The sequence below is a fragment of the Sus scrofa genome, chromosome 14 (genome assembly GCF_000003025.6).
Source record: "Sus scrofa isolate TJ Tabasco breed Duroc chromosome 14, Sscrofa11.1, whole genome shotgun sequence".
Lineage (NCBI taxonomy): Eukaryota > Metazoa > Chordata > Mammalia > Artiodactyla > Suidae > Sus > Sus scrofa.
The window spans coordinates 22,928,655-22,952,467 of NC_010456.5; the positions used below are offsets into that span (position 1 = coordinate 22,928,655).

Consider the following 23,813-nt stretch of genomic DNA (forward strand, 5'->3'; position numbering starts at 1 on the left):
CAGCCAGGGGTCAAAGAGGGCAAGGGGCAGCACACTGCCTGGCACTCCGGGGATGAGCTGCGCAAGTGCCACCAAAGCCGAGTGCCACCAAGGCCCTGCCGACAGAGCTGCCAAGAGATGAAAGGGGGCCTGCCCTTCCTCCCCAGCCTGGGCTGCACTTCCCATGGGCATTGTCATCCGGAAAGGCCTGGGCAGCTGCGAACCAAATAAGGCTGTGGTACCTGTGGCCTATGTGTGAGCAGAAAACGTTAGAACATCCCACCTGAGCATGCGGGCAAGGAAGGTCTGAGTTGCTCTGCGGCTGGAGGTGTGCCTGGGGCCACCTGGGAGATGGCACCAGTCCTTGGCGTGGGCAGTGCTTGTTGTTTGTGTTCTCACAGCTCATGCGTGCTACGTGTGTGCATGCCAAGACTTGGGGAGTTGTGCTAAAGCTTCTCACACGTGAGCATCAGGGCATCCTGTCCAGAGGGGGCTCTACCCCAGGGTGTCCCGCCAGGTGTCCCAATGAGGGTGACCTGCCACGGGGCCATGGGGCCCCACAAGTGAGGCCCAGGAACACTGGCTGTGTGGATGGTCTGTGTCTGTGCTTAGGGCTCCCGCCCTCCTGTGGCCCTGCAGGGGCTCCAGCTCATTAAACATTTCGCTCTGCTTGTTGGCGCCTCCTTAGAAGAACTAGGGGAGAAGCATGGGGCGTTGCATCTGGGCAGCAGAGTGACCTCCTCAAGGTGGAAATCTATCCTTCCCCGTTGATAAAGGCATGAGGTGTCACCTTCGTTTCTATTGCAAATGTTCCACTGGGATGTTGATCACATGCCAATTAAGCGATTCAGCTAAAATAAGAAGCCAAATGAGGGACTGTGGAACCCCTGCCACGGGCTGGGTACTATCTTGCGGGCTCAGCTCAATTGTGTAAATAAGCACCGCAGCAGCTGAGGGTTTCAGCCAGGCTCCCCTCCAGGGAGAGGTAGACCTGGGGGGCCCTGGTGGCGGGGGCACCAGGAGTGCAGTGCTGGGCTTCAGCTGTCACATCTGTGGAATGGGGAGGCTGTGGGATCATTGGGCGACTGTCTGAAGAGTCGGGCGAAGGGCTGGGGAAGGCTGGCACCATACTGCCCTCTAGGGTAGCTGCCTAGAGGTATAAGCCCCATTTCGCAGATAAGAAAGCAGAGGCAAAAAGGGGCTTGCTTACAGCCACGTGACCACCGAGCAGGGGCCTAGAGCTGGGTCCAGGCCCCAAAGGGCCCTGTGCCTAGACCCCAGACAAACCCCAGGGCCAGGGCTTTGGGCTCTGCTGGGTGTCGACCCTGAGACTACAGGGCTGGCAGGAGAGGGGCAGGAGAGGGGCAGGAGAGGAGCAAAGGCCCAAGAAGTGGAGCTTGGGCTTCTTCACACTTCTTAGCCCCCAGCACAGACCCACTGCTTACAGATGGGAAAACTGAGGCAGAGCGGCTGGGAGCCCACACAGGGCATGGCTGGAGGGTGGGTGAGCAGACTCTAGAACCCACAGTTGTAACCTGGCCTGTCTGGTCAGGCCCCACGCCGGTGACTCCCTTGTGGCGGCTGAAACTGGACTGAAGTCCTAGCACTGCCCCTCCCAGGGCCCCAGGCCACCTTGGCCCAGGAAGCACAGTCACAGTTGAGCCTGATTAATTATGCACGATACCCGGATGGCAGATTCAGAAGATCCCATTCTTGTTTACTCAGCTAATTCACTTTTTATGAGTGTTTAGGCTTTAAAGCAAAACAAAGCACTAATTACCCAGTTAATGAGCAATTAAGTTAGTGCATCCTGATAGCCAGAGTGCAGCTGGCCTTAAGCAAAGAGGTGAGGGAGACCCGCTGAGCAAAAACGCAGGCCAGCACAGGTGAGGCAGCGGGGACAGAGGGGCAGGAATCTGGCGGGCCAGGGCGGGGCAGTGGGAAAGAGGGGCTGAGGTCCCTGCTCCTGCCTCCACGGCCTCCTGCATTTTCAGACATGGCTGAGAGCAGCCTCTGAGGAAAGCCCATGGTGACACGGTGCAAGGCTTGGTGGCATCACCCCAGGCCCTGAGTATGAGCTGTCGCTGTGGACACGCGGCTTATGAGCAGCCAGCTGATGGTCCCTCTTCAGTGGGGAGAGTCAGGGTGGAGCTGGTGCCTGGCCAGAGGGAAGGCTGGTGCAGAAAGGCCACCCCTCCTAACCTGCCATTCTCAAGAGGACCTTGGAACAGAATTCTGCTCCTCCCCATGTCTGGCCTGTGTGACCTGCCTGCTCCCCAACCCCTCACATTGCTGCCGGTCTGGCCTCCTCAGCCTTCTCTGAGCTCAATGTGGTGCAGAACCCACGTAGCACCTGTTCAGTCCTGACCTTGCCCTGCAGCCATCTTCAATTAATTGCTAATTTGTTTGTCATAAGTCTCATCTGCTTGAAACCCAAGTTTCAAGGAACAAAGATGTCATTCCTACAGTACAGTGAGGACAAGGAATGAATGAATGAATGAATGGAGTGTACACACAGACCTGGGACAGCGGGGCTAGGGAATGGATGGATGACTTATGGGGTACACAGACAACCTGGATAGGAGGGCAGAAAATGATGAATGAATGAATGACCTGGGGGTACACACAGACCTGGGACATTGGGGGCAGGGAATGAATGAATGACTTATGGGGTACACACAGACCTGGATCGGGGGGCAGGGAATGAACGAAAGAATGAACAGATGGATGACTTGGGCTCTGACCACTGACCTCTGAACAGCCCCACCCTCTTCCTCCCCCCAAGGGGTCTTGAGGGAGTGGCCTCCAGAGGGTGCTCTGGGTTGCACAGAGTGGGGGCACTGCCTGTGCACCTCACAGGATTCTGGAATGTTCTGTCAGACGAAGTTCACAAAGCTAAAAGCTGCTTAGTTAGTATCACTGGAGCTTTGACCCTGTTATGAAAAACACAAAACTGGAGTTCCTGTTGTGGCTCAGGGGTAATGAACCCGACTGGTATCCATGAGGTTGTGGGTTTGATCCCCGGCCTTGCTCAGTGGGTTAAGGGTCAGGTGTTGCTATGAGCTGTGGTGTCACAGCTCAGCTCAGATCCTGTGTTGCTGAGGCTGTGGTGTAGGCTGGCAGCTGCAGCTTGGATTCCATCCCAGCCTGGGAACTTCCATATGCTGTGGGTGTGGCTCCAAAAAAAAAAACCACACAAAATCACTTTGTATTTTCTCTGGCTGCAGTTACCACAGGTATGGAAAAAACTGGGACACCGCTCCGTGGGTAACTTTTCCCAGAGTGACAAGGATGTGCAGGGAGCACCCCTTAGCCTCTGCTCTATGGGGGACTCGCCTTCTGAATGGGGTCATTTTCCCCAGACTTCTCTCTTCCCAGAAGTTTCATCGAGGGCTGTGCAGTTGAATTCAATTTGAGGGCTCTGTGGCCCCCATGGTGACGCCTGATGCAGACTGCTGTGACAGTTGGCGTGGAGGGCACCTCCACCCAGCTGCCATCTCCCCACTGCAGCTAGCGAGGCTCTGTCCTTCCAGGGAGCCCCCTCACCCTACCACCAAGCCCCCTGCAGCCTCTGTCCAGCTCAGAAGCAAATCCACTGCCCCAAATGGGCCGAAACTGCCTGTCCCTCCACCCTCTGTCCCCACTGTGCCTCATCTGTTCTCGCCAGCAGCTCCTGGTGACAGACCAGCAGCCACATCACTGCTCGGTGCAGCCAGCAACACCCATCTCATTCTCGGGACAAACAAGACATCCCCAAATCTGCACAGGGTTCAAGGGCCACCAGCTGACCTGGCAACCCCCCAGCCACATTGTGATCATAATTACACATGCCTGCACACACACCCCCGCACTCATGGGACACACACTCACTCATGTGATCTTATGTGCTCTGTTCCCCTGAGGAACACCAGTGTCCCGGGAACCCCGAGGCCAGGCCCCTTCCCGGATGGCACCCCCTACATCCCCATCTGCTCTATGCATGTTTGCTGACACACCACACCTCTGATGCCTCTTTCCCATCTGCCCCTCCCTCTGCGGCCCCCGCCAGAGCAGGGGCTTCTGGGTTATCTTCAATCCTCTGATCCTGGGGCCTGAGTGGCGCCTGGCTCACAGTGAGGGTGCCACAGATACTTGGGGACAGCCAACAGTCACCACTTTAGGACTGCATGCTTGGGGGGATCCCTGTGGATTTCTTCCCATGCCTCCCTCCACTACCCTGCCTGAGCTGCAGGGGGACAGGCGGGGCCCCGCTGCTCCGGGTTCAGGGGCCTTACCAGGGCCTCGGTCCGTTTCCTCCTCCACACCCGTGGACAGCGTGGCACACTGAACCCACTCTCCCTTTTTCTCATTAGCGGCTCTCCCGGTGCAGTGCTTGCTGGGCTGGCATAATTAACGAGCCCATGTCAGAGCGTGAATAAAAGACGGCCCCTGGCCCGCCGCACGCGGCTGACCTTTCGTGGAGTCGACTGTATTAATATATTCTCATGTTGTCAGACTTGGGGCGCTAACTGCCTTATGAATTATTTATCAACACAGAAAGTCTTAACCAGAACAGTGTTAACATTAATTCCTAACCTTCTGTGTCCCCGCAGCCCCGCCTGCGCTGCATAATTGAATTTCAGCTTCCGATGGGATCCCAGGGGCCCAGCCTGGCACCCACTTGCTCTTGGACTGACCCTCCCCCTGGTTGTGGCTCCTGCACATGTGGCCACTGCCTTGAAGGGCTCCTGCAGGCCCGTCCAGAGTGTTGTGTCCAGCTTCCAGGGACAGGATGGTGGCCCAGTCACCTGACTGGACAGGAGTCCTTTGGCTCATGCCTGCAGAGGCCATGCAGGCCTAGGCCCCCAGGGGGCCTGCGTTGCTCTATGCAACTTGTGGTCAGGGGATAGGCAGGAAGGCAGACCCACCTAGGGACCGCCTTGACCAGCAGCTGAATGAGAGGAATTAACCTGTCAGGTGATACAAGGGGTGAGGAAGCCCTGGGGGCTCACAGGGGCAGGAAGCTCCCCACTGGAGGGATGGCTGCACCCCAGGCCAGGTCAGTAAGGGGTGCTTGCTGCCCCTCCCCTCCTGCAGCTTCCCCAGATGGTAGGGGCAGGCCAAGAGGGGCTGGCAGGGCGGGTCCAGGGCAGAAGATGTCCCCTGCCTGCAGAGTCCAGTGAGAGGAGGCTGGGGAGGGCCAGCACAGGCAAGGGGGTTGTGTCCCAGGGTCCACACTGGGTGTGATCCCAGCCAAGAGGACCCTGTGGAGTGACCATGCTGTCCAAGGCTCAGCCTCACCGTCCCTCCACAGGCCACCCTCTGGAGGGGGTGCTCCAGAACCCCTGGCCCTCAGAAGCTGTTATGATGAACACTGCTGTCCTAAGCAATTAAGTCAGGGCAACTGGTTACCCAGCAGCAGATGACCAATACAGAGTGAAAAGAAGCTACGAGACTGGTGGGCATTGGGGTGGGATCCCGAGGTGCTGGGCCGCAATACAGTGGGGCACCCTCTTGGTCACTCTACCATCCAGGCCTGAGGCCCATCCCCTCTGCTTGGACTTGGGCTGGCATGGCTGAGCTGACCAATGGAATATGGCACATGTGCCACCAGGCCAGCCACCTCCATGGCTGCCTTGCCCTCTGAGAGCCCCGAGTTGTCCCACTACCCCACAGGAGACCCTCATGGAGGGTCTCAAGCTGCCATGAAGAAGGTGGGTCCATCCCCAGCCAGAACACAGGGGTGTGAGTGAGGCCACTCTGACCCTGCATGTGTGTGGGGGGAAGGGGGGTGGAAGAGGGAGGAGGCTCTCTGGTCAGAGGCTCTGCACTGCTAGATGGGCTGGTGCCTCCTCTTTCATGGGCCTGCTCCAGTTTGAAATAAAATAATGGTTGTGGGGGGGAGGCTTCCAAAGGCAGTTACAAAATGCTGTGGAGACTGGAGGACTTTTCTTGGAAAAAAGCCCTCCTGCCCTAAGTCCAACCTTCGTTCAGATGACAGCGCAAGGTATGCACGGGTTGGGCCATCACCCCCAGGGCCCGGACAACCCAGTCTGGGGGCTCCCAGCATCCGGGCCGCCTTGCTGACCACCCCCCAAAGCTCCCCCATGGGGCAACCCCACGGTGTTTGGGTGTCTGGGACAAGCCTTGCTGAAGCCACAAGTTAGTGGGCCCCTCCCTGCCCCCTCTTGGGACCCTGGCACATTTGCACCCCACACTGCATTTGCCCTCAGCCTGACCCCCTGCTGGCTCTTCCTGGGATGCTGCCCCTGACCAGTGGCACATTGTACCCAGAGGTACCCCACAGAAGCTTTCTCCCATTGTCTCCCCACTAGGACAGGGACCTCAAGACTTGCTCAGCTGTACTGCCAGTGGAGCTGGGCCCCGGGTGGGCGGTGCAGAGGCCACAGGCTTCAGTGATGCTCTAGGCAGACACGTGGTAGGTGACAGTGACCTGCCCCACACTGCAGAGCGATGGGGCTGGCAGTCACAGCAGATGCCCCGTGGGGCAGATCACTCTAAGAGGCTCCACCTCTTGCAGACAGAGGACTGAAGCAAATGGTGGTGCCCAGCTTGGCGGTGCCTTTACCTCCTCCTCTCTCGACCTAGACCCTACCCAGCCAGCCCCTCTCCCACCTGCAGGGCTTTGCAGAGCCTTGGCAGGCAGGGACTAGTGGACTTTGGCTCTGCCATCCATGCCCCTTCCCCACTTGGCCCTGGGGGCCCCCACACGACCTGCAGAGGCAGCTCTGCCAGTGTTTCTGATAGAGTAAAGCCAGGAGCCAGCACGTTTATTAACCCCAGAGGGTTAAGCATCCTGCTAAGTCAAAGGCAAACTCTTCTCCTTTTTTTTTGGGCTTTTTTTTGGCTTTTTAGGGTCACACATGTGGCATATGGAAGTTCCCAGGCTAGGGGTGAAATTGGAGCTGCAGCTGTTGGCCTACACCACAGCCACAGCAATGCAGGATCCAAGCTACATCTGTGACTCTACACCACAGCTCACAGCAATATCGGACCCTTAACCCGCTGAGCGGGGCCTGGGATCAAACCCACATCCTTATGGATACTAGTTGGGTTCATTACCCCTGGGTCACAATGGGAATTCCAAGGGCTAACTCTTCAATGCCCAAAGCTCCCTCTATACCCAGCACCCTCCTCCTGCACCATTTAGGCTTTAAGAAGCTGCTGCCAGAAGTGCTCGTCCCTGTCCCCCCAACTCCCTCAACGCCTGCCACAGGAAGCTCAGGAGTGGAGGCCCCCAAGGCCATGACCCTTCTAGTGCCACATCCACTGATTCAGAACAGTGATGATGAAGGAAGGTTTGGCTGTCCTGGGCACTGTCCCCTCCTGTCCCTCCTCCCAAAGGTAAACCAACACCCCCACCCCACCCCCATGTTGATCTCCACATCAGGGACCACTTCCTTGGGAATAACAACCTCGGACCAATCTTCATGCCACGTTCAAAATACCTGACAACCAGCCTGAGGGAGCGGCACCCACCCCCCACCCCTGCTCTGCCAGGAGAGGAATTGGATGGATGACAGGGGCAGGGGGACACAGGCTCTGTACCAGCCCCAAGGAAAGGATTTCTATGTCCTCCAACTTCTCAAATGTGGGCCACGGCTGCACCCCCAGAGCCCCTGAGAGACGGGCTTGGTGAAGAACGGGTGGACAGAAAAATGGATGAACAGAGTAGGTGAGTGGGTGGTGGATCCTCTGACGAGAAGCAGGTCAGGCAGGGATGGTCACCCGCCAGCCCTGCCGACCTCTGAGCAGCGGCCACCTCCCAGCCTCCGGCTTAAGTTCCCTGTGCTCCAAGGCGGGAGGAGAATGCAGCTCCCGACTCCAGGGAGAGGCTGGCCGGGTTTTATTGCTTTTGTACAAATTATAGCTGCTCGGAAGTGGCCCAAGGAGCAGGGTAATGGATGTCATAAACCTGCCTCATAAAGACAGAGTTTGTGCCACAGGGCTGCACAGGGTGGCTTAGCAGAGGCCTGGAGCAAGTGGACAGCTCTGTGGTTCAGGGGCTATGGGCACTGAGCTGCTAATGGGGGTGTGTGGGTGGCAGGCAGGTCTCAGGACGGCTCAGGGCACCCCCGGCACCTGTCAGTCCTCCCATGCTTCACTAAAGCTGAGTCCCCCACCATGTGCTGCACCTCATCTTTAACCTCCACTGTCCCCAGCTCCTGGGGGCAAAGCTGGCAGGTGACCTGCATGCGACCACCCAGATACCCTGCGCTCTGTACCCCACCACAGGGGGTCACCTGCTCTGCCCTCCTGAGCCCCAGACCTAGAGCTCCCAGAAGGCAGGGTTGTGCCCCTTCTGCCAGAGTGGGTGACAGTGGAGCCAGGAGCCACAAGGACCACTTCCAGGAGAAAGGGGTGGCGGGAGGCACACGCGTGTCAGCACACACGGCTGCATGGCCTTCAGCCTCTAGGTATGCCAAATAGCTGCTGGGGCCAACGGGCTACTGCCCAGAGCTTTGGCTAGAGCTCGGCTGGCCTGGCCCATCACTGTGCCAGACAGGGCCTGGCCCACGGCAGGTGCCTGGCAGATGTTTGTGGGGTGATATTAGCGGTCACACGCGTGGGCATGCTTGTGTCTCAGCAGAAGCTGCTATGCCCATCTGAGAAGCCTTTTGGGGCAGGCCTCTGTGCAGTGGCGTGTGTTTCCTGGGGCTGCCCAGTTGCCCGTGTCCCTCTCACAAAGTGCTGACTCTCACAGACATGGGGTGGGGGGTCCATAGCCCCTCCCTGTGAACTTCGGGGGCTCATGACAATAGAGGATCAGGAAGCCATGCCACACAACCTGGAGCCTCAGCCACATCACTGCTACCGCGTCCTCCTGACTTGCTCTCAGGACCCTGAAAACCCGCCACCATGCTGTGAGGAAGCCCAACCAGCCCACAATGGGGATGCCCACGTTGGGGGAGCTGAGGCCACCAACCATGAGCTGGCATCAAGCTCCAGACAGGGGAGTAAAGGAGACCTCTGTGACCCCCCCAGATGTCAAGGTAGTTCCACAAGGAGCCTCGAACCCCACCCTGCCCCCTCAGACTTCCTCAGCAACTGAGGGGAAAGTCCACCCCTTGTTGTCAGCTCTGCCTGGGCCCTGCCAGCTGCTAGTTTTAGCTCTGCCCCACTGCCTGGGCTCTCAGGTGAAGGGACTGGCCAGGGGCACGCCCAGGCCGCAGCAGCCTCCCTCCACGGTCCTGTGGCAGGGCACCAGCTGGGCTCAGCCATGTCTGACGGCACCCACTTGGGCCAGGAGCCTGAGGTGTGGAGGCCCTGGAGACCCAGGAGATTAGCAGTCTAGCTGGGAAATTAGCTGTCTGCGGCCCAACCAACAACTTAGAATTCATTTCCAGAAATCCCCTGAAGGCAATGAAGCCAATCAGCTAATTATGCAATGTGTGTGTGTGTGTGTGTGTGTGTGTGTGTGTGTGTTTGTGTGTGTGTGTATGAGTGCAATGAAGCCAATCATATAATTACGTGGTATGTATGTGAGTGTGTGTGTGTGTGTGTGTGTGTGTGTGTTTGTGTGTGTGTGTGTGTGTCTGTGTGTGTGTGTGTGTGTCTGCCCTGGCAGGTTTGGCAGGTGGGGTAAACTCTGGGCAACTGGGCTGGAGGCCGCCTCTCACACAGCCCTAGGCCTCTGAGGCGCTGCTCGCTGCTCTGCTGTGCAGAGTTACAGCCTCACCTCTGGTTCCTCACGCATGTGGTGGCTCCCTCCCACCTCAGGGCCTCTGCAGGGCTACCCCCCACCCCCGCCATGTCTGGGTGAGGTCTCTGGCCCCACCATTTACACCAGCGTCCCCCTAAGCCCGCCTCTTTCTCAGCAGCACTCGCCACCTCCACGGAGGACGCTACTTGTTTGTTTTACTCAGCACCTTCTCTCCCAGACCCAGAGGCCCTGGGCACAGGGACAGAGGCAGGGATGCTGGCTTTGCCTCCTCTCCAGCAGGGCTGACCACAGCAGGGCAGATGCTCAATCCAGGTTTGACGAAGGGAGGAAAGAAGAGATGCATTTGGATGTGCCTAAGCCAAGGAGAGGGTGGGGGCTCAGCTGAGACCCATCCCAGCAATTGAGAGGGGGTGGGCTCAGAGGTGCTCTGAGGCCTACAGCCAAGTGGGCGCTGTTGCCGAGGGCTGGGGAGGGGTCAGGTGGGTGCTGAGGAGCCTGTGGAGGGTGGTGCTGGGTGGAAGAGGTTGGCAGGGACAAAGGGGCATGTCAGGAGCAGGGCCAGCCTTCCCGCCTGGGGCTTGGCTAGGAGTACATCCCTGAGCAGAGGCCCCTCCTGATGGAGGGCGCCTGTGGCAGGCTCTCAGGTCCAAGGGCTTCAGTGTCCTCATCCAGAGGGTGGGCAGCCATCACCATGGTGGCAATGACCACCTTGGGGACAGCTGTGAGGACCCCTGCCCAGGTCATCGCAGGCCGGTCCCCTGAGAACTGCTTTGGTGTCACGGCCGGCATCACTGCTGCTGCTCTGTGTCCTCTGCTCCTGTCCCCAGGCAGCCACTCAGCACACGTGGGGTGGGGGCAGGGCCGGCTCCCCGCCTCGGCAGGCGTCTCCATTCTCATTTCTCTTTAATAAAGAAAACTCCCGAGTCCCCTGCTTCGGCAGGAGATGAATCCTCATGTCCTTGGTTGCAAGCAGCCAAATTAAGAAAATTACTTTCTAACTAATTTTCTTGCGCTAACGAACATCTGATGGCGGGCTGGGGAGGCTGCACCAAGCTTTCGGGACAGACGCTTTTGAGGATGAGCAATAATTGGGGATTTGCTGGGGATAAATCTCAGCAAATTAAACCCCTTCAAGTACGCCTATAAACCAGGTCAGATGACAAACGCCTCATGTCGCTGAGCAAGTGCAGGGACGCTGTTGGGAGAAGCAAGGATAAGCATAACCCCTGCTGGGCCTGAGGACCCAAGCGCAGACATGCACAGGCGGCAAGGGGCACACAGGCTGACACCTACACACAAAGCCATGTAGCCACAGGTCACATCAAGATACCCACGGCAGAATCACCGTCACACACCTACAGAGGTACCCGGAAGAAACATGTAATGCTTCCCATGCAGGCGCGCAGCCCCGCCATGGCCGCACAGGGACACCACCTCTCGGACACAGGCATGTGACAGACACATGTCAACACTCAGGGGTACACACATTCCCCTTTCACTGAAAGCCACAAACACCCGAGCTGTCTGAGGGCTCTACCGTCAAGTCAGAGGCAGGATGGCAGCCGCCCTGAGCTGCCCCTAGCCGCAAGCCTGTCTGCTGGCAAGCGTCCTCTGGACTCATTCCCACTCCTCCAGCCACAGGGGCAGCCCCACTTGCCACCATGTCAACTAGACAAGAGGGCCACCAGGGTTGGTTGACCCTGTGTGCCCTGAAGTGCCGGCCGGCACATGTCAGGGACCAGCAGACACACCTGCTCGCACCAGGGCCTGGTGCACACACACAGGCTGCCTGCAGACACGGTTCAGGAGCCCCCCATAGCTGAGCAGCAGGCGGGGCCCCTGCCCACCACCATCTGTCACTCCTGTGCAGCGGCAGTGGGGGGTTAAGCTGCAAGCAGCTGGCATGTTAATTACAGGTTCTTCTCCAGGAAACATTCGAAACAGCATTTTGGGGAGAAGACCACGAATGACACATGCTGATTTGGAAGCAGAAGGGCCGCCCAGTGGCTCTGGCAAGGAGGCCCGGGGCAGGGAGACAGACCCCAGCTGGCCTGGGCATCTCAGACACAGCAAGAGTCGCAGCCTCGTGGGACCAGTGCGTGCTGGTGGGCATTCTGGCCCCCTCTCCCCATCACTGTCCCAGCCTTCCCCAGTCCTGACCTGCACCATGCAGCATGTTACCAGCTGCCTCCCACAGCACAGGCCTGCTGGAGTCCGGCGCTGGCCTAGCCTGGCCTGAATTCTGCTCTGTCAACTCGGTCAACTCCAGGAGCAGCTGGCATGTCAGGGCTGCCCAGGCCCATGGGAGGAAGGAGCAGCAGAGGGCCACCAACCATGACTGTGACCACAGATGAGAGCACCAAGGCTGCCCAAGGAGGGCAGAGTCTCTCCCAGGACGACATCCCTCTGGTGGCACTTGGGACCACTGCCCCGAAGGGTGCACCCCTCAGATCAAAGGCTGGAAGACATTATGGCCTGGCCTGGTAAGAGGCAGAAGGCGCAGCTGCCTGGCTGACAGACCCTGGGGGTCAGGGAGCTGGGGGAGGGGAGGGAGAGGGCCAGGGATCCATGGCTGTCCCTGCCACCCAGGGAATTAATGGGTTAATTACACACCCTATAAAAAGCCACTGTGATTTAGAGAGCCAGCCTGTCAAACCCGGGAACTCTGGAACTCACAGTAAATCAGAGACCGCAGGGATGAGGCGGGCGGAGCCCAGGCCCCTGCCCTCCAATGAGCCAAAACGGCTGTAAATCTGCAGAAATGGCTTTTATGGAGCTCTGGGTTTTATGGTGTCATTAACGTTCCTCCTGATACTTAAGGGGAAATGAAATAAAGTCATGAGGAGGGGGCTGGGGGAGAAGGAGGCTGCAGCAGGATGGCTCCCTCCTGCCCCTGTCCACCCCCTCTGGCCAGGTCGAAGGGGGTTGCAGGAGGGGGTGTCAGGGCACAGGCTGCTCCAGGACTGGGCTCCCAAAACCGAGTGCTGCGCCATGAGACCCAGAGGCCACTGCCCTAGCCCACCCCTACTCCTGCAGGCCAGGGCTGCAGGGCAGGACCCAGGACCGGCGCTGCCTCTGCACCTCTGCCCACTTTGGCCCCGTCCCCACCCCTCTACAAACCCCTTTCCCAGTCTGGGGGCAGCGTTCAGCACAGTTGGGGACCCCGAGGGTGGAGGGTTGGGGCATGCGGGGAGAGGACAGCAGAAGGGGGCAGGAGACTTACGGAGTAACCTCTGCCTGAGACCGCCTGCGCCGAGCTCTGCGGGGAAGGAAGAGGGACAGTCAGGAACTGGGCTGTGGCCCCAAAGGCCACCCTCGCCTCTGATGACCAGGGGAGTCAGAGCACCTGCTGGGGGTGCTGATGCTGTGACCCTGAGACAGGCCTGTTGGACCACTCCCAGCTCTTTGCTGGGACTGTGGGCAGGTGGGGGTTGAGGACTGGAGGCCCCACAGCCGAGTATCACAGAGCCCCAAACAGCCTGGGCTGTGCCTGAGGACCCGCCCCAGAACCCTTCCACCCCAGAGGAGTCTCCCCAACAGAGAGGTGGGCAAAGCCCCCACATTCCTGAGGGATGGGCTCAGCCCTTGGCCAGCCTCCCACCCCCTTTCCACATGTGGTTCTGGGCTGGGGGCCCAGGTCGATTTGTCCCTTGTCACCCACCAGCCTTCCAGGGTCACAGGGTCCAGCAGGGAACCCCTGGGAAGCCTTCCTGGAGGAGGAGCTGGGTAGGTAAACTTGGGGCCTCAGATGTCAGACAGGGTCAGCTCTGGCCTGGAGGCCATGTGCGGGTGACCCGATAACCCTTGACGAGCTTGCTTGGGCTCAAATGGGCATTTCAGATCTGATGGGAGAAACCAGTTAGGTGTGTTTCACCAGGGTTGACACCCGAGGCACAGGGGGACAGATGACTGGGCAGGTTGGGTGAGGGCGGGCCTCAGGTGTGTGGGACCCACAGACCAAGGTCTGCGTGGGGGGGGGGGTCCAGATACCAAGATTCTTCTGGGAGAGTGGGTGACCACTGCAGCCAGACCACTCTGCTGAGTAGGGCTAGGGGGCCCCTCCCCCACCCACGCAGACCCTTACCAGGGCCTGCGGTCAGCTTATGGGGGGGTCTGCCAGGCAGAGCTCACCCTGGAGGGGGTCCCCCACCCCCAGGCCCTGCCCATGGAGGTGGGTAGGGTTCCATAACCGCCCCCAAGCTTGCGCCCTCACGCCGGCCCGTGCTGTGCTCAGAACCGCCTCTGTTCATCCCGGCCGGCAATTAGAGGAGTTGGAACTAGGGCAGCCCCCGCGGCCCCAGACAATTACCAGCCTATTTTCCCATCTTGTGGCAACAAGATCGGAGCTGGGCAATTAGGCCCTCCTCCTGGCCTCCCGCGCCGGCCCTCCCCCAGCCCCCATTTAGATGATAATGAGAGACGACTCGTTCCATTTAGCCCCGTAGAAAACCCATCTCCGCTCAGCGGCCACTTCTGCAGCTGGGGGTCAAGAAGACAAAGCCTCTTCCCCGAGCAACGCCTCCTCGCCTCCTCGTAGGGACCTTTCTGCCTGAGTCCTCCCTCCCTCTTCTCCCGCCCCCTGAGGGCCCCTCCATCCCCACCCCAAGCCCAAGCTCCCTACACCGCCCCATCCCCCTTCTCTAAGCTCTAGGGAGACCCGAGGCCATGGAGGGTTACCCAGCACCCCCATCACTGGCCGAATCCTGGTGGGAGCCCCTGTGTGTTGCCTGGGTCACCCCTACCCTGGGCCCCAAGCCCCTCCAGCCCTCAGGGACCTAAGCTCAGGGACCTATCTTTTTTTTTTTTTTTTGTCTTTTTAGGGCCATACCTGCAGCATATGGAAGTTCCTGGGCTAGGGGTCGAATCAGAGCTGCAGCCACTGGCTTATACCACAGCCACAGCCACAGCAATGCCAGATCCAAGCTGTGTCTGTGACCTACACACAGCTCATGGCAACCCTGGATCCTTAACCCACTAAGTGAGGCCAGGAATCGACCCACATCCTCTTGGATACTAGTCGGGTTCTTAACCCGCTGAGCCACAAAAGGAATTCCAGGGACCTGGCTTTTAGACAGGACACTACAGGGTGTCCCCAGACCCAGGCCACCTTGTGCCTCAGTGGGGCACCCTCCCTCCATGCAGCCCTCAGTGCCCACCTTAGCATCAAGGCACGAACCAAAAGACACCCTAGCTGACAGGGTCAGCCCGCCTGGGCAAGTGGGAGCGCTTCCAGCTCTTCATGCGCAGTCCTGGACCCACTCACCGGGCCGGAGGCACTTCCCACCGGGCTTGTCTCCTGGCAGCCCTGCCTCCTTGTCCACACCCCTGCCCGAAGGCCTAATGCCTGGTCCCCATTTAAAGCCCTCCAGATGGGGAAGTCCTAATTGGTAAAAAACCACGTTTTAATGAAGGGGAATGGGAATTGTGAGCCCAAAACCCTCAAGTGAGACACCAGGCCCTAAGCAAAGGGTTTGCAGTGTCTGCTGAAGGCTGAGGCCTGGCAGTCCCCCCAGGGACTCAGAAATGTTCCGGTGAGCAGCTGGGGCACTCACGTCACTGAGCTGGTCCCGGGAACTGCTCCTCCGGGAGCTGCTGGCTTCTCGGAAGCTGTCGCCGTCACTGTTGTGGTCGCCCCCTCTGGACACCGCGACCTTCATCTGGGGACAGGGAGAGATGGGCTCAGCGGGCGGGCGGGGGGGGGCCTCAGGCTCCTCCCTGAACCCCACCTCTGTCCTTAAACCCGGGGAGGGGGTGGAAGAGGCAGAGCTAAGCCCTCTGTAACACCCACTCCTACCCAGGATGGGAAAGAACTGCCCAGGAGAGCTAAGAGCCAGCATGGTGACATCAACTGCCAGCTCTGTCCTCCTTTCCTCCAGACAGCAGATGACTTAAAAGACTTCTGGATGGGGAGTGGCCTCCCCACCACTTCTGACCATTCCACTGGCCGCAGGTCAGGCCGGTCATCAGGTGTCAAGAGAATTCAGCCCTGCTTCCTGCACACACACCACGCATGGGCCTCCTTCAGTCCTCACCACAAGCAGTCAGGGCTGCGAGGGCTGCAGAGCTGGGTGTGAACCAGCCACTCCTCACTGTGGGTCCCAGGGCCATCACTCAACCTCTCTGTGCCTTAGTTCTGTCACCTGTGGACTGAAGCAAGTAATAGCCACTAGGGCAGGTGCTGTTCTGTCATTTATCTGCCAGAATTTTGGTGGACCTGGCTGCGCTGAGGGCCAGCCTTCAGCTCTTGGCTCCTCACACAAAAGCCCTGATTAAGCGCTTTGTGCCCACTTTATGAAAGAGGAAACCAAGGCCCAGAGAGGTTAAGTGACAGTGCAGGAAGTGGACCCAGAGTCCTGCTTGCATTTTTTTTTTTTTTTTTTTTTTTTACTTAGAAACAATTTTTTTCCTTCTTTCTTTTCTTCCTTTTCCTTCCTTCCTTCCTTTCTCTCTCTCTCTCTCTTTCTTTCTTTCTGCTTTTTTAGGGCTGAACCTGTGACTTATGGAAGTTAAACAGGCTACAGGTGGAATTGGAGCTGTAGCCACTGGCCTACACCACAGCCACAGCAATTCAGGATCGGAGCCACATTTGGACCTATACCACAGCTCAGGGCAATGCCAGATCCTTAACCCACTTAGCGAGGCCAGGGATCAAACCCACATCCTCATGGTTACTAGTCAGGTTCATTGCCACTGAGCCACAATGGGACTCCTAGAAATAATTTCAAACCTCACAAAGCTGCAGGGCAAGGACACACATCAGAGACCCTGAGCCTCACCCCCCCAGGCCTAGAAGTCACTGCCCTGAACCACACTGGCTCCAGGCTGCCCTCAGGCCTTCGCCCCGGGACCACTGAGCTTTACCGACCCTTCACCTCTCTGTTTTAGAACACTGCCATGGCTTTGGATGTGCATTGACAGTCCAAGCCCTGGTCTGTGTGTCTGCTGTCTCCTAGCAGCAGACCAAGGAGGTGGTTCTTGGCCCGCATGCTGCCTAGCACCCGGTGACCCTTGCCCCGGGGGCTGCCAATGTCCCTGTGGGACAGTGTAAGGGACACCAGAGGGTGTGTGAATGGCCTGCCCTCCCCTCCACCCTCCAGGCCTCCTAGCCCAGCACACATGCTCTCAGGAGTGCTTAGACCCTGCCCCACAGCCAGGGTCTGTGAGGCCCCATCCTCCACACCCAGCCATTCTGCCGTAAGCATCCTTCAGCCCTAGAGACACCAGCTAGGGTGGAAGGTCAGGACGGGTCAGCAAGATGTGCTAGCTATACTCTGGAATATTCTCCCAGGAAACCCTCTCATGGCTTGAGTCCTTCTTCCTGCAGACCCCATGGTGGGCTCAGCCAGAAGCCTCTCTCGAGGCAGCCTCTCAGAGTCCCTGGTCCCCAGGGCCACTCGAAGCCCTGAAGTGGGGGTACAACCTGCAAAGCCACAGGACCCTGCCCTGGGTGGCCAGCCAAGTATAATGACAGAACACAGATCCAGTGTCTCTCTACAGCTCAGAGCCCTGGGGGTAAGGGCCCAGGTGAGGCAAACCCTCTGGGGAAGCTGGAACGCACACCTGAGGAGGGTGGTGGCGGAAGCCCAGGGCTGGGCCCCAGGCCTACCCTAGGCGGGAACACCCCCATCATGCGTCCCAGGGACCCCAGCCTCACTAGCTCCATCCTGCTCAGCTGAGTGGTGAATGCGTAGACCCTGGGCCAATGCTGCCCCTTCTAACTGTCCCCGAGCCTCAGTTTCCTCATCTGTGAAATGGGGATGTGCCTCACAGGCACTTCTGTTTGTGAGCCTGAGCCCAGAGCCAGCACCGAGAAGCCACCAGGTATCACTCTTGTCACCAGTCGGGCTCTCACTACCCTTGGGGGATGAGCCTTTCTGGGCCCTGGACCCCATGACAGGCCTCACCAAAAGGAGGGAAGATTAGTGCCTGAGGTGGGGGTGGGGCCTTCCTCACTGCCTGCTGGCAGGGAGCCTCTGCAGAAAACAAATCTCCTAGTCCCATGGTTTTCAAAGTGGGGTCCCTGGACCAGCATCGGCAGCACCCAGGAGTTTGTGAGAAATGCAAGACATCTTCAGGTCCCACCCCAAGACTTGCTGAATCTGAAACTTGAACCATGAATCATGTGTCATCAGGCCTTCTGGGGAAGTTTTGGGGTGGGGGGTGCTCTAGTTGAGATGGCTCTGATTGTTACTAATCATCCCTGTGAGCCCCACACTCACTGCTGGGGGTGGCAGTATTTTGGGCTGGACTCAGGGCAGGGTCCTTGCTCAAGAAGAGGAAGGCTGGGCCCAGAGACACTGCAGAGAGAGGAAAGGTCTGGGGCAAGGCTGCTGTGTATGGCTGTGCAGGTTGCTCACTGCACAAGGACACCCAGCAAAAGGGGTGGAGAAGCAGGGGCTGAAGAACAACACGCACACAGCTGAAATGTGATGAGGGAGGATGCCACATTCCAATTCAGACATTCACACAAGCTGTCTTCTCGCTGAGCTGGGCCTGACTCCTCAGTGGTGCCCTGAAGGATGGGGCAGGCTGGGGTCTGTCGTCCCTCTTCAGGTGGCCAGTTTTAGCTCTGAAAGCCCCATTTCCCAGAAAATCTTATAAAACCAAGTCCTGTGCCCTGGAAACCACCCCAGTTCTGGACACACTAGTCACCTGCTTCTGTTCCTAGGCCAAGAGCCCAAACAGTCCAAGCTGGGGTCTGGCTATCCTGCCTGCCTCCTAGTGGCTCAGAAATGCTGCTGGCCACCTAGGCCAGGAGGCCTGAGATGCCATGCCACCATACCAGCTGGGGCTGGAGAGACAAGATCAGAGTCCCCGGGCCCTGATTGTCCTGGGAGAGCAGTGGGGAGCTCCTGTGCCTGTGCCCCCTACCTCTGGGCATTATGGTCCACCCACCCACCCATCCACCCCCCTGTAATCTGACCCATCCAACCATTCACCCTTCCACTATCCACCGTCCATTCATCCACCCGCTCATTCATCCATTCACCCTCCCACTATCCACCATCACACATCCACCCACCCGAGGCTTACTGAGTACCTCTGCGCCTGCTCTATTCCGGGCAGTGAACACAAACAGACACAAGTCCCTGTCCTCCTGAAGCCTACAAAGAAGAGGCCTGCATGGGGTCAGGAGATGGCCACAGGTGCTCTGGAAAGTCAACAGCAGAGCAGAGCCAGGGTTGCCAGCGAGGACCTCACTGAGAAGGCAATACTTCTGAAAGGTGAGGCAGCAGGTTCCAGAGCTATGGAGAAGAAAAGGAGTGGCACTGCAGGGAGAAGCAGGGGTCCCTGGGGGAGTGCCTCGAGAGCCCCACGATGGAGCACCTGCGGCTTCTGTGAGGTATGGAAAATTCCTGAACGCCTAACAATCAGCTCTTGCAAGGTGGCACACCGCCACAGCATGCCCTCAGACTGGCAGGGCCAGGACTCTGCCCTCAGACTGGTGGATATGTGCAAATAGGGCACTGCCCTCAACCTGGCAGGGGCAGGTCACGGACCTCAGCAGTGGGGCAGGAGTTGGTACAGAGAGGACACTTCCCTTAGATCAGCATAGTTAGGGTGCTGCCATCAGACCAGCAGGGTTAGGGACACCACCTTCTGACTGAGGCATCTGAGGAGCACCTGAGGCCCTGGGCTTTCTGGCAGTAACAGAGAAACGCCTCCTTAGCAGGGCAGCCCAGCCCAGGCTCAGCTGCACCCCCAGGAGGAAGCATCTGCCTCCCAGGCTGGTGTAGGTAGGTAATGCATACTCCCCCCTGGTGATCAGACCCTCAGGGTGTGGGGGGTTGGCGGCCAGCCCAGGGGGTGTGGCTGAGAAGGGGCCCAAGAGTCAGGAGACTGCAGTGTCCCAAGGCTGCCCCACAAGCTGCACAGGTTGGGGACAGGAACCCATCTGTGCCTGGGACGCCCTGGCACCCCTCACCCCAACAGCGAGCAAACTCACCGGGACTCCAGACCCACACACCCCTTCACAGACCAGCACTTGCAGGAACACACTGTAGGAACTGCACCGAGAATCCCAGATGGCCCCCACGTCCAGACACGATGCCCGCCTACTCCTACACCTGCCCACCTGGCCAAGACCCCCACATGAAGTAGGGTGCACACGAGGTTCCCACGACCCTTATAGCCCTTGTGCGCAGACGAGCAGAAACCGCTGCCCTCCCTAAACCGCTCTGTGCCTACAATGCTCACACCGCCTGTGCTGACAGTGGGATTGGTGGCCCTGGAGCTGCGTAGTGTGAGACCAGAATGGCCATTCGTGGTAACCCCTGCAGAAGCTCATTAGCCAGTTTCACCCTCCTGAGCATCATCCCACAGAGCTCTCAGGCAGGCACATGAGCTCACACACATTCTCAGGGGCTCTGGGCCCTGACTCATGCCTCTCCTCCTGAATGCCAGCCCAGCCCAGCCCAGGGGTGGGAGGTGCTCTCAGACCCATGGCTGGACCACACTGGCCTCCACACCTGCAGGCCTGGGAAGGGAAGAGGTAGGGCAAGGCCTGGCTGCAGCCCCTGGGGGACCCTGAGAAGGGGGCGGTGGCTGAGGCCACCCATGGTCTCCCTCAAACCAGTGGGGGACAGGCCCTGGGGCGGGAGGAAGGATCAGGCACCCGTCAAGCACCAGAAACCACCCCTTCGCCCCCAGTTGGCTGGGCCACTGTCCTGGTGAGAAGGGAGTCTGGATCAGTGCCCACCCCTGGCCACCTCCAGGGTGCCCTTGCAGAAACCGAGCACAGGCTCCAGACAGCACCCTACCCTGTGTCCATGAGCAAACATGCATGTGCACACACACTTGCCTCCCTGCTCTGGGGCCATGTGGCAACTCAAGCCTGCGGTGGAGACCCCTCCTCCTTGCACTCCATCTCCACCCCTGCTCCTCATGGCACCCCGATTTCCTCTCGGGGCCCCTGTGCAAACCGTTAAAGCCCCTGGGCCTCCTCAGGGGTCAGATATTATGGGTCTCACCTCAGAGACCTTCCTGGGCCCCCTGGGTATTCCAGTATGCACCCCAAAGTCAAGAGGTCCCCTGCTGACTCAGCAGCCAAAGGTCAAGCCCATGGCCCTGACTGGGCCCCCGCCAGCTGCCTAGGAGACGGAGCTGCGTTTATCCATGAGAACCATCTGCCTTCTTGCCCCCAACCCCGCAGTCCCTGCTTGTTCCAGCTGATCCCCCATGTCCAGTGTGTTCTGTGGCCTTCCATTAACCCTTGGTGCAGGTGCCTGGCATGGCTAAGTGGGAGGTGACAGCCTGTCCCATCTACCTGAAGCCCTCACAGTGCATGGTCCGAGGCCTGGTCTATGCCACAGCTGAGGACCACCCCACTGCCTCCTGGGCACCTCAGCCCCTGGCCCCTCCATCATTCCCTACATCATTGCCCCAAGGGCTGTAAACCTAGTTCTGCCCAGGAAGCCCCTTGAGTTTCCCCAGGCCTGGCAGCTCGCTGGCCCCAGGTGTGCTCTGTGGTGAACCTGGGTGGGAGCTGTCTCAGGGAGCCTGGGCTTCAGAGCAGCCCAGGGAGGCACAAGGCCCCCCAGGGAGGAGACACTTCATGCACACTGTGCAAACACACCCACGAAGGGGGCTGATGGGCAGATGAGATGCTGCAGTGTGTGAGGAAGGCCAGGGCCCTCCTCCCCAACTTGCCTGCACAGCCTCTCCTCTGCATGCACATGACAACCCCTCTGTAGGTCAGGGTGGAGAAGGATCCCTTTGAGGCTCAGCATTGAGGCAGGTGTCACCCAGCTGACAGCAGCGCCTGCTGGTGAAGCGTGGTAATGCAGCTGTCGGTGCCCAGGGTGGTGAGAGGGGTGGCAAGGGGGGGGTCCTCAGGGATGCAAGTAGGGGATGGAGGCTCCAGGATGAGGGAATCAACAGTAAGGAGACCCTGGTGTCCCCTGTCCTCTGGGGTGGCTGGGCGTGGGCCCTGTTCCTTCCTGGGGTGCCTCCCGACCCTCCCTTCATTCCTGCATCAACCAGGCCAATGAAGGCCCCTCAGGCTCCTTGTCCCCAAGTGTCCTTGCTGGACCATTTGCTGTGGCCCCAGGTGTCCTTGCTGGTGCCCATCAGGCAGGGGCTATCCTTCATCCCCACCATCTAGCACAGGGCCTGGCACAATGAGGGGTTTGGTGGTTCGTGGGTGACCGAGTATTTCCACAGTCAGCTTGGGGTCAGGGAGCGAGCTGCTGCCCCCTGAGGCTGGCCACCCCCCTCCAACTGCTCCACATCCTTCCTCTAGGAAAGGTGGACAGATGGATGGACAGAGATGGGATGGAGATGACAACAGACTGCACAGGGGGTGCTGGCCACCACCCGAGGAGCAGGCTCTGGGGACACCATCTGCACATGAGCAAGTGTGTGCGTCGGGTTGCCCCACCTATGCCTGTGTGGTCCTCCCTTCTGCTGGGGAACAGGGGCGGTGCAGCTGGGACCTGCCCCACAGTTGTGATGTGGACGCTAGGTGTGTGTGCCACCAGAGCTGGAGCAGGGTCCTCTGTGCTCCATCTCACCTCCTCTCATTGGCTTAGCCGCTCAGCCTGCTCCATCACTGTCCCTGTCTGTCCCCATCTGTCCAGTTGACTCAAGCCACAAGCACCTCCCTCCAACTGTAACAGCCTTCCTCCTGGCGGTCCACACACCTACCCAGCCCTCCTCCTCCTGTGTCATTAGAAATGTGACCCCTTCCCAGGCGTATGGCTGGGGGCTCCTTGTCACTTGGGCCTCAGCTTGGGTCCATCCCCTGGGAGAGGCCTCCCATCCCCCTGATCTAAAGAAGCCCCCTTTCCAGGCAGGCCTGTTGTCACCTCAAAATCCCCGACTCATTTCATGCCTGTCTGGAACTCAGCTCCCTGAGAGCAGGGACTGTCATCTGTCTTAGTCATCTTGGCACCCCAGGACTCAGACAGGGGGTGACAACAGAGCCCAATGGGCTGACAACATGCCAGACAGGGAGGAGAGGTGGGTGCCTGCCATGCCCAGGTATCCGCTCCCTGCCACCCTCCTCCCAGCTGTGCCCACCAGCAAGTTCCCCGCCCCATGGGCCTGGTGCTTAGTCATGAGGGCCACTTCTGGGGCGGGGGTTTGGGCTGCGAGCAGCCTTGCTTCTGTGCCCCACGACCCAGCCTGCTGGTCCCTAAGGGCCCCAGGCCCCAGCCCAGGTGCCCAAGCTGCAGAACGGCCAAGGGCTTGGCCCACGGGCATTGCCAGGATGGCTGCCTGAGGGAACCAGGGGAGCCTGCCAAGGAGGCCAAAGCCAAGCGGGAGAAACCATTATGCTGTGAAGAACATGATAAAGCAGAAAGTGCAATAACAACAGCAAACATGTGGATCTAGCACGGCACAGGCCGTGAAGCCAGCTGAGTCTTTCATCTCAACCACCTGAGAAACAAGTAGTCCTGAGGCCCCACTTGACAGATGAGGAAACTGGCCCAGAAAGGAGGAGTCACTGGCCTGGGGCCATGGAGGCAGCAGGGGCAGGCGTCTTTGTATGGAGCCAAACCTCCTGTGTGGGGCGGGCACAGTGACAGCCTGGTGCAGCAAGAGGAGGGCTGAAGAGTCACCCAGAGCAGCCCCATGCGGCTGCCCTCAAGCTATAGCCCAGGCCTCAGGACAGGTGCAGGTGGGAGGAACCATTCAGACCTTGTACAGTGGCTGGCCAGGAGCCAGCATGGTTCTTTTTTTTTTGGTCTTTTTAGGGCCACACACACGGCATATGGAAGTTTTCAGGCTATGCGTCAAATTGGAGCTACAGCTGCTGGCCTACGCCAGCCACAGCAAAGTGGGATCCAAGTTGCGTCTTCAGTCTACACCACAGCTCACAGCAATGCCAGATCCTTAACCCACTGAGTGAGGCCAGGGATCAAATCCACGTCCTCATGGATCCTAGCTGGGTTCTTAACCCGGTGAGCCACAACGGGAACTCTTGGTTCTGCTTTATTTATTCCTCTTTTTAGGGCTGCACCCACGGCATGTGGAAGTTCCCAGGCTAGGGGTTGAATTGGAGCTACCGCTACCGGCCTAAACCACAGCCACAGCAATGCCAGATTCGAGCTGCATCTGCGACCTACACCACAGCTCACCCCAACGCTGAATCCTTAACTGAGTGAGGCCAGGGATCAAACCTATGTCCTCATGGATACTAGTCAGATTCGTTTCCACTGAGCCACGA

At 58.9% G+C, this 23,813-nt stretch overlaps 1 protein-coding gene across 16 annotated transcripts in view; it reads right to left on the bottom strand.

The window, feature by feature from the left end:
* The window catches only part of FBRSL1 (fibrosin like 1), an 87,313-nt gene that overhangs the window by 38,603 nt on the left and 24,897 nt on the right, over nucleotides 1–23,813 (bottom strand). For all 16 annotated transcript variants that reach the window (XM_021074105.1, XM_021074100.1, XM_021074111.1 and 13 more), the window contains exons 3-4: nucleotides 15,196–15,300; nucleotides 12,867–12,902 (exon numbers count right to left, since the gene is read on the bottom strand). In XM_021074105.1, coding sequence (XP_020929764.1) covers nucleotides 12,867–12,902; nucleotides 15,196–15,300 — 141 coding nt within the window. The remainder of the gene's footprint in view (nucleotides 1–12,866; nucleotides 12,903–15,195; nucleotides 15,301–23,813) is intronic.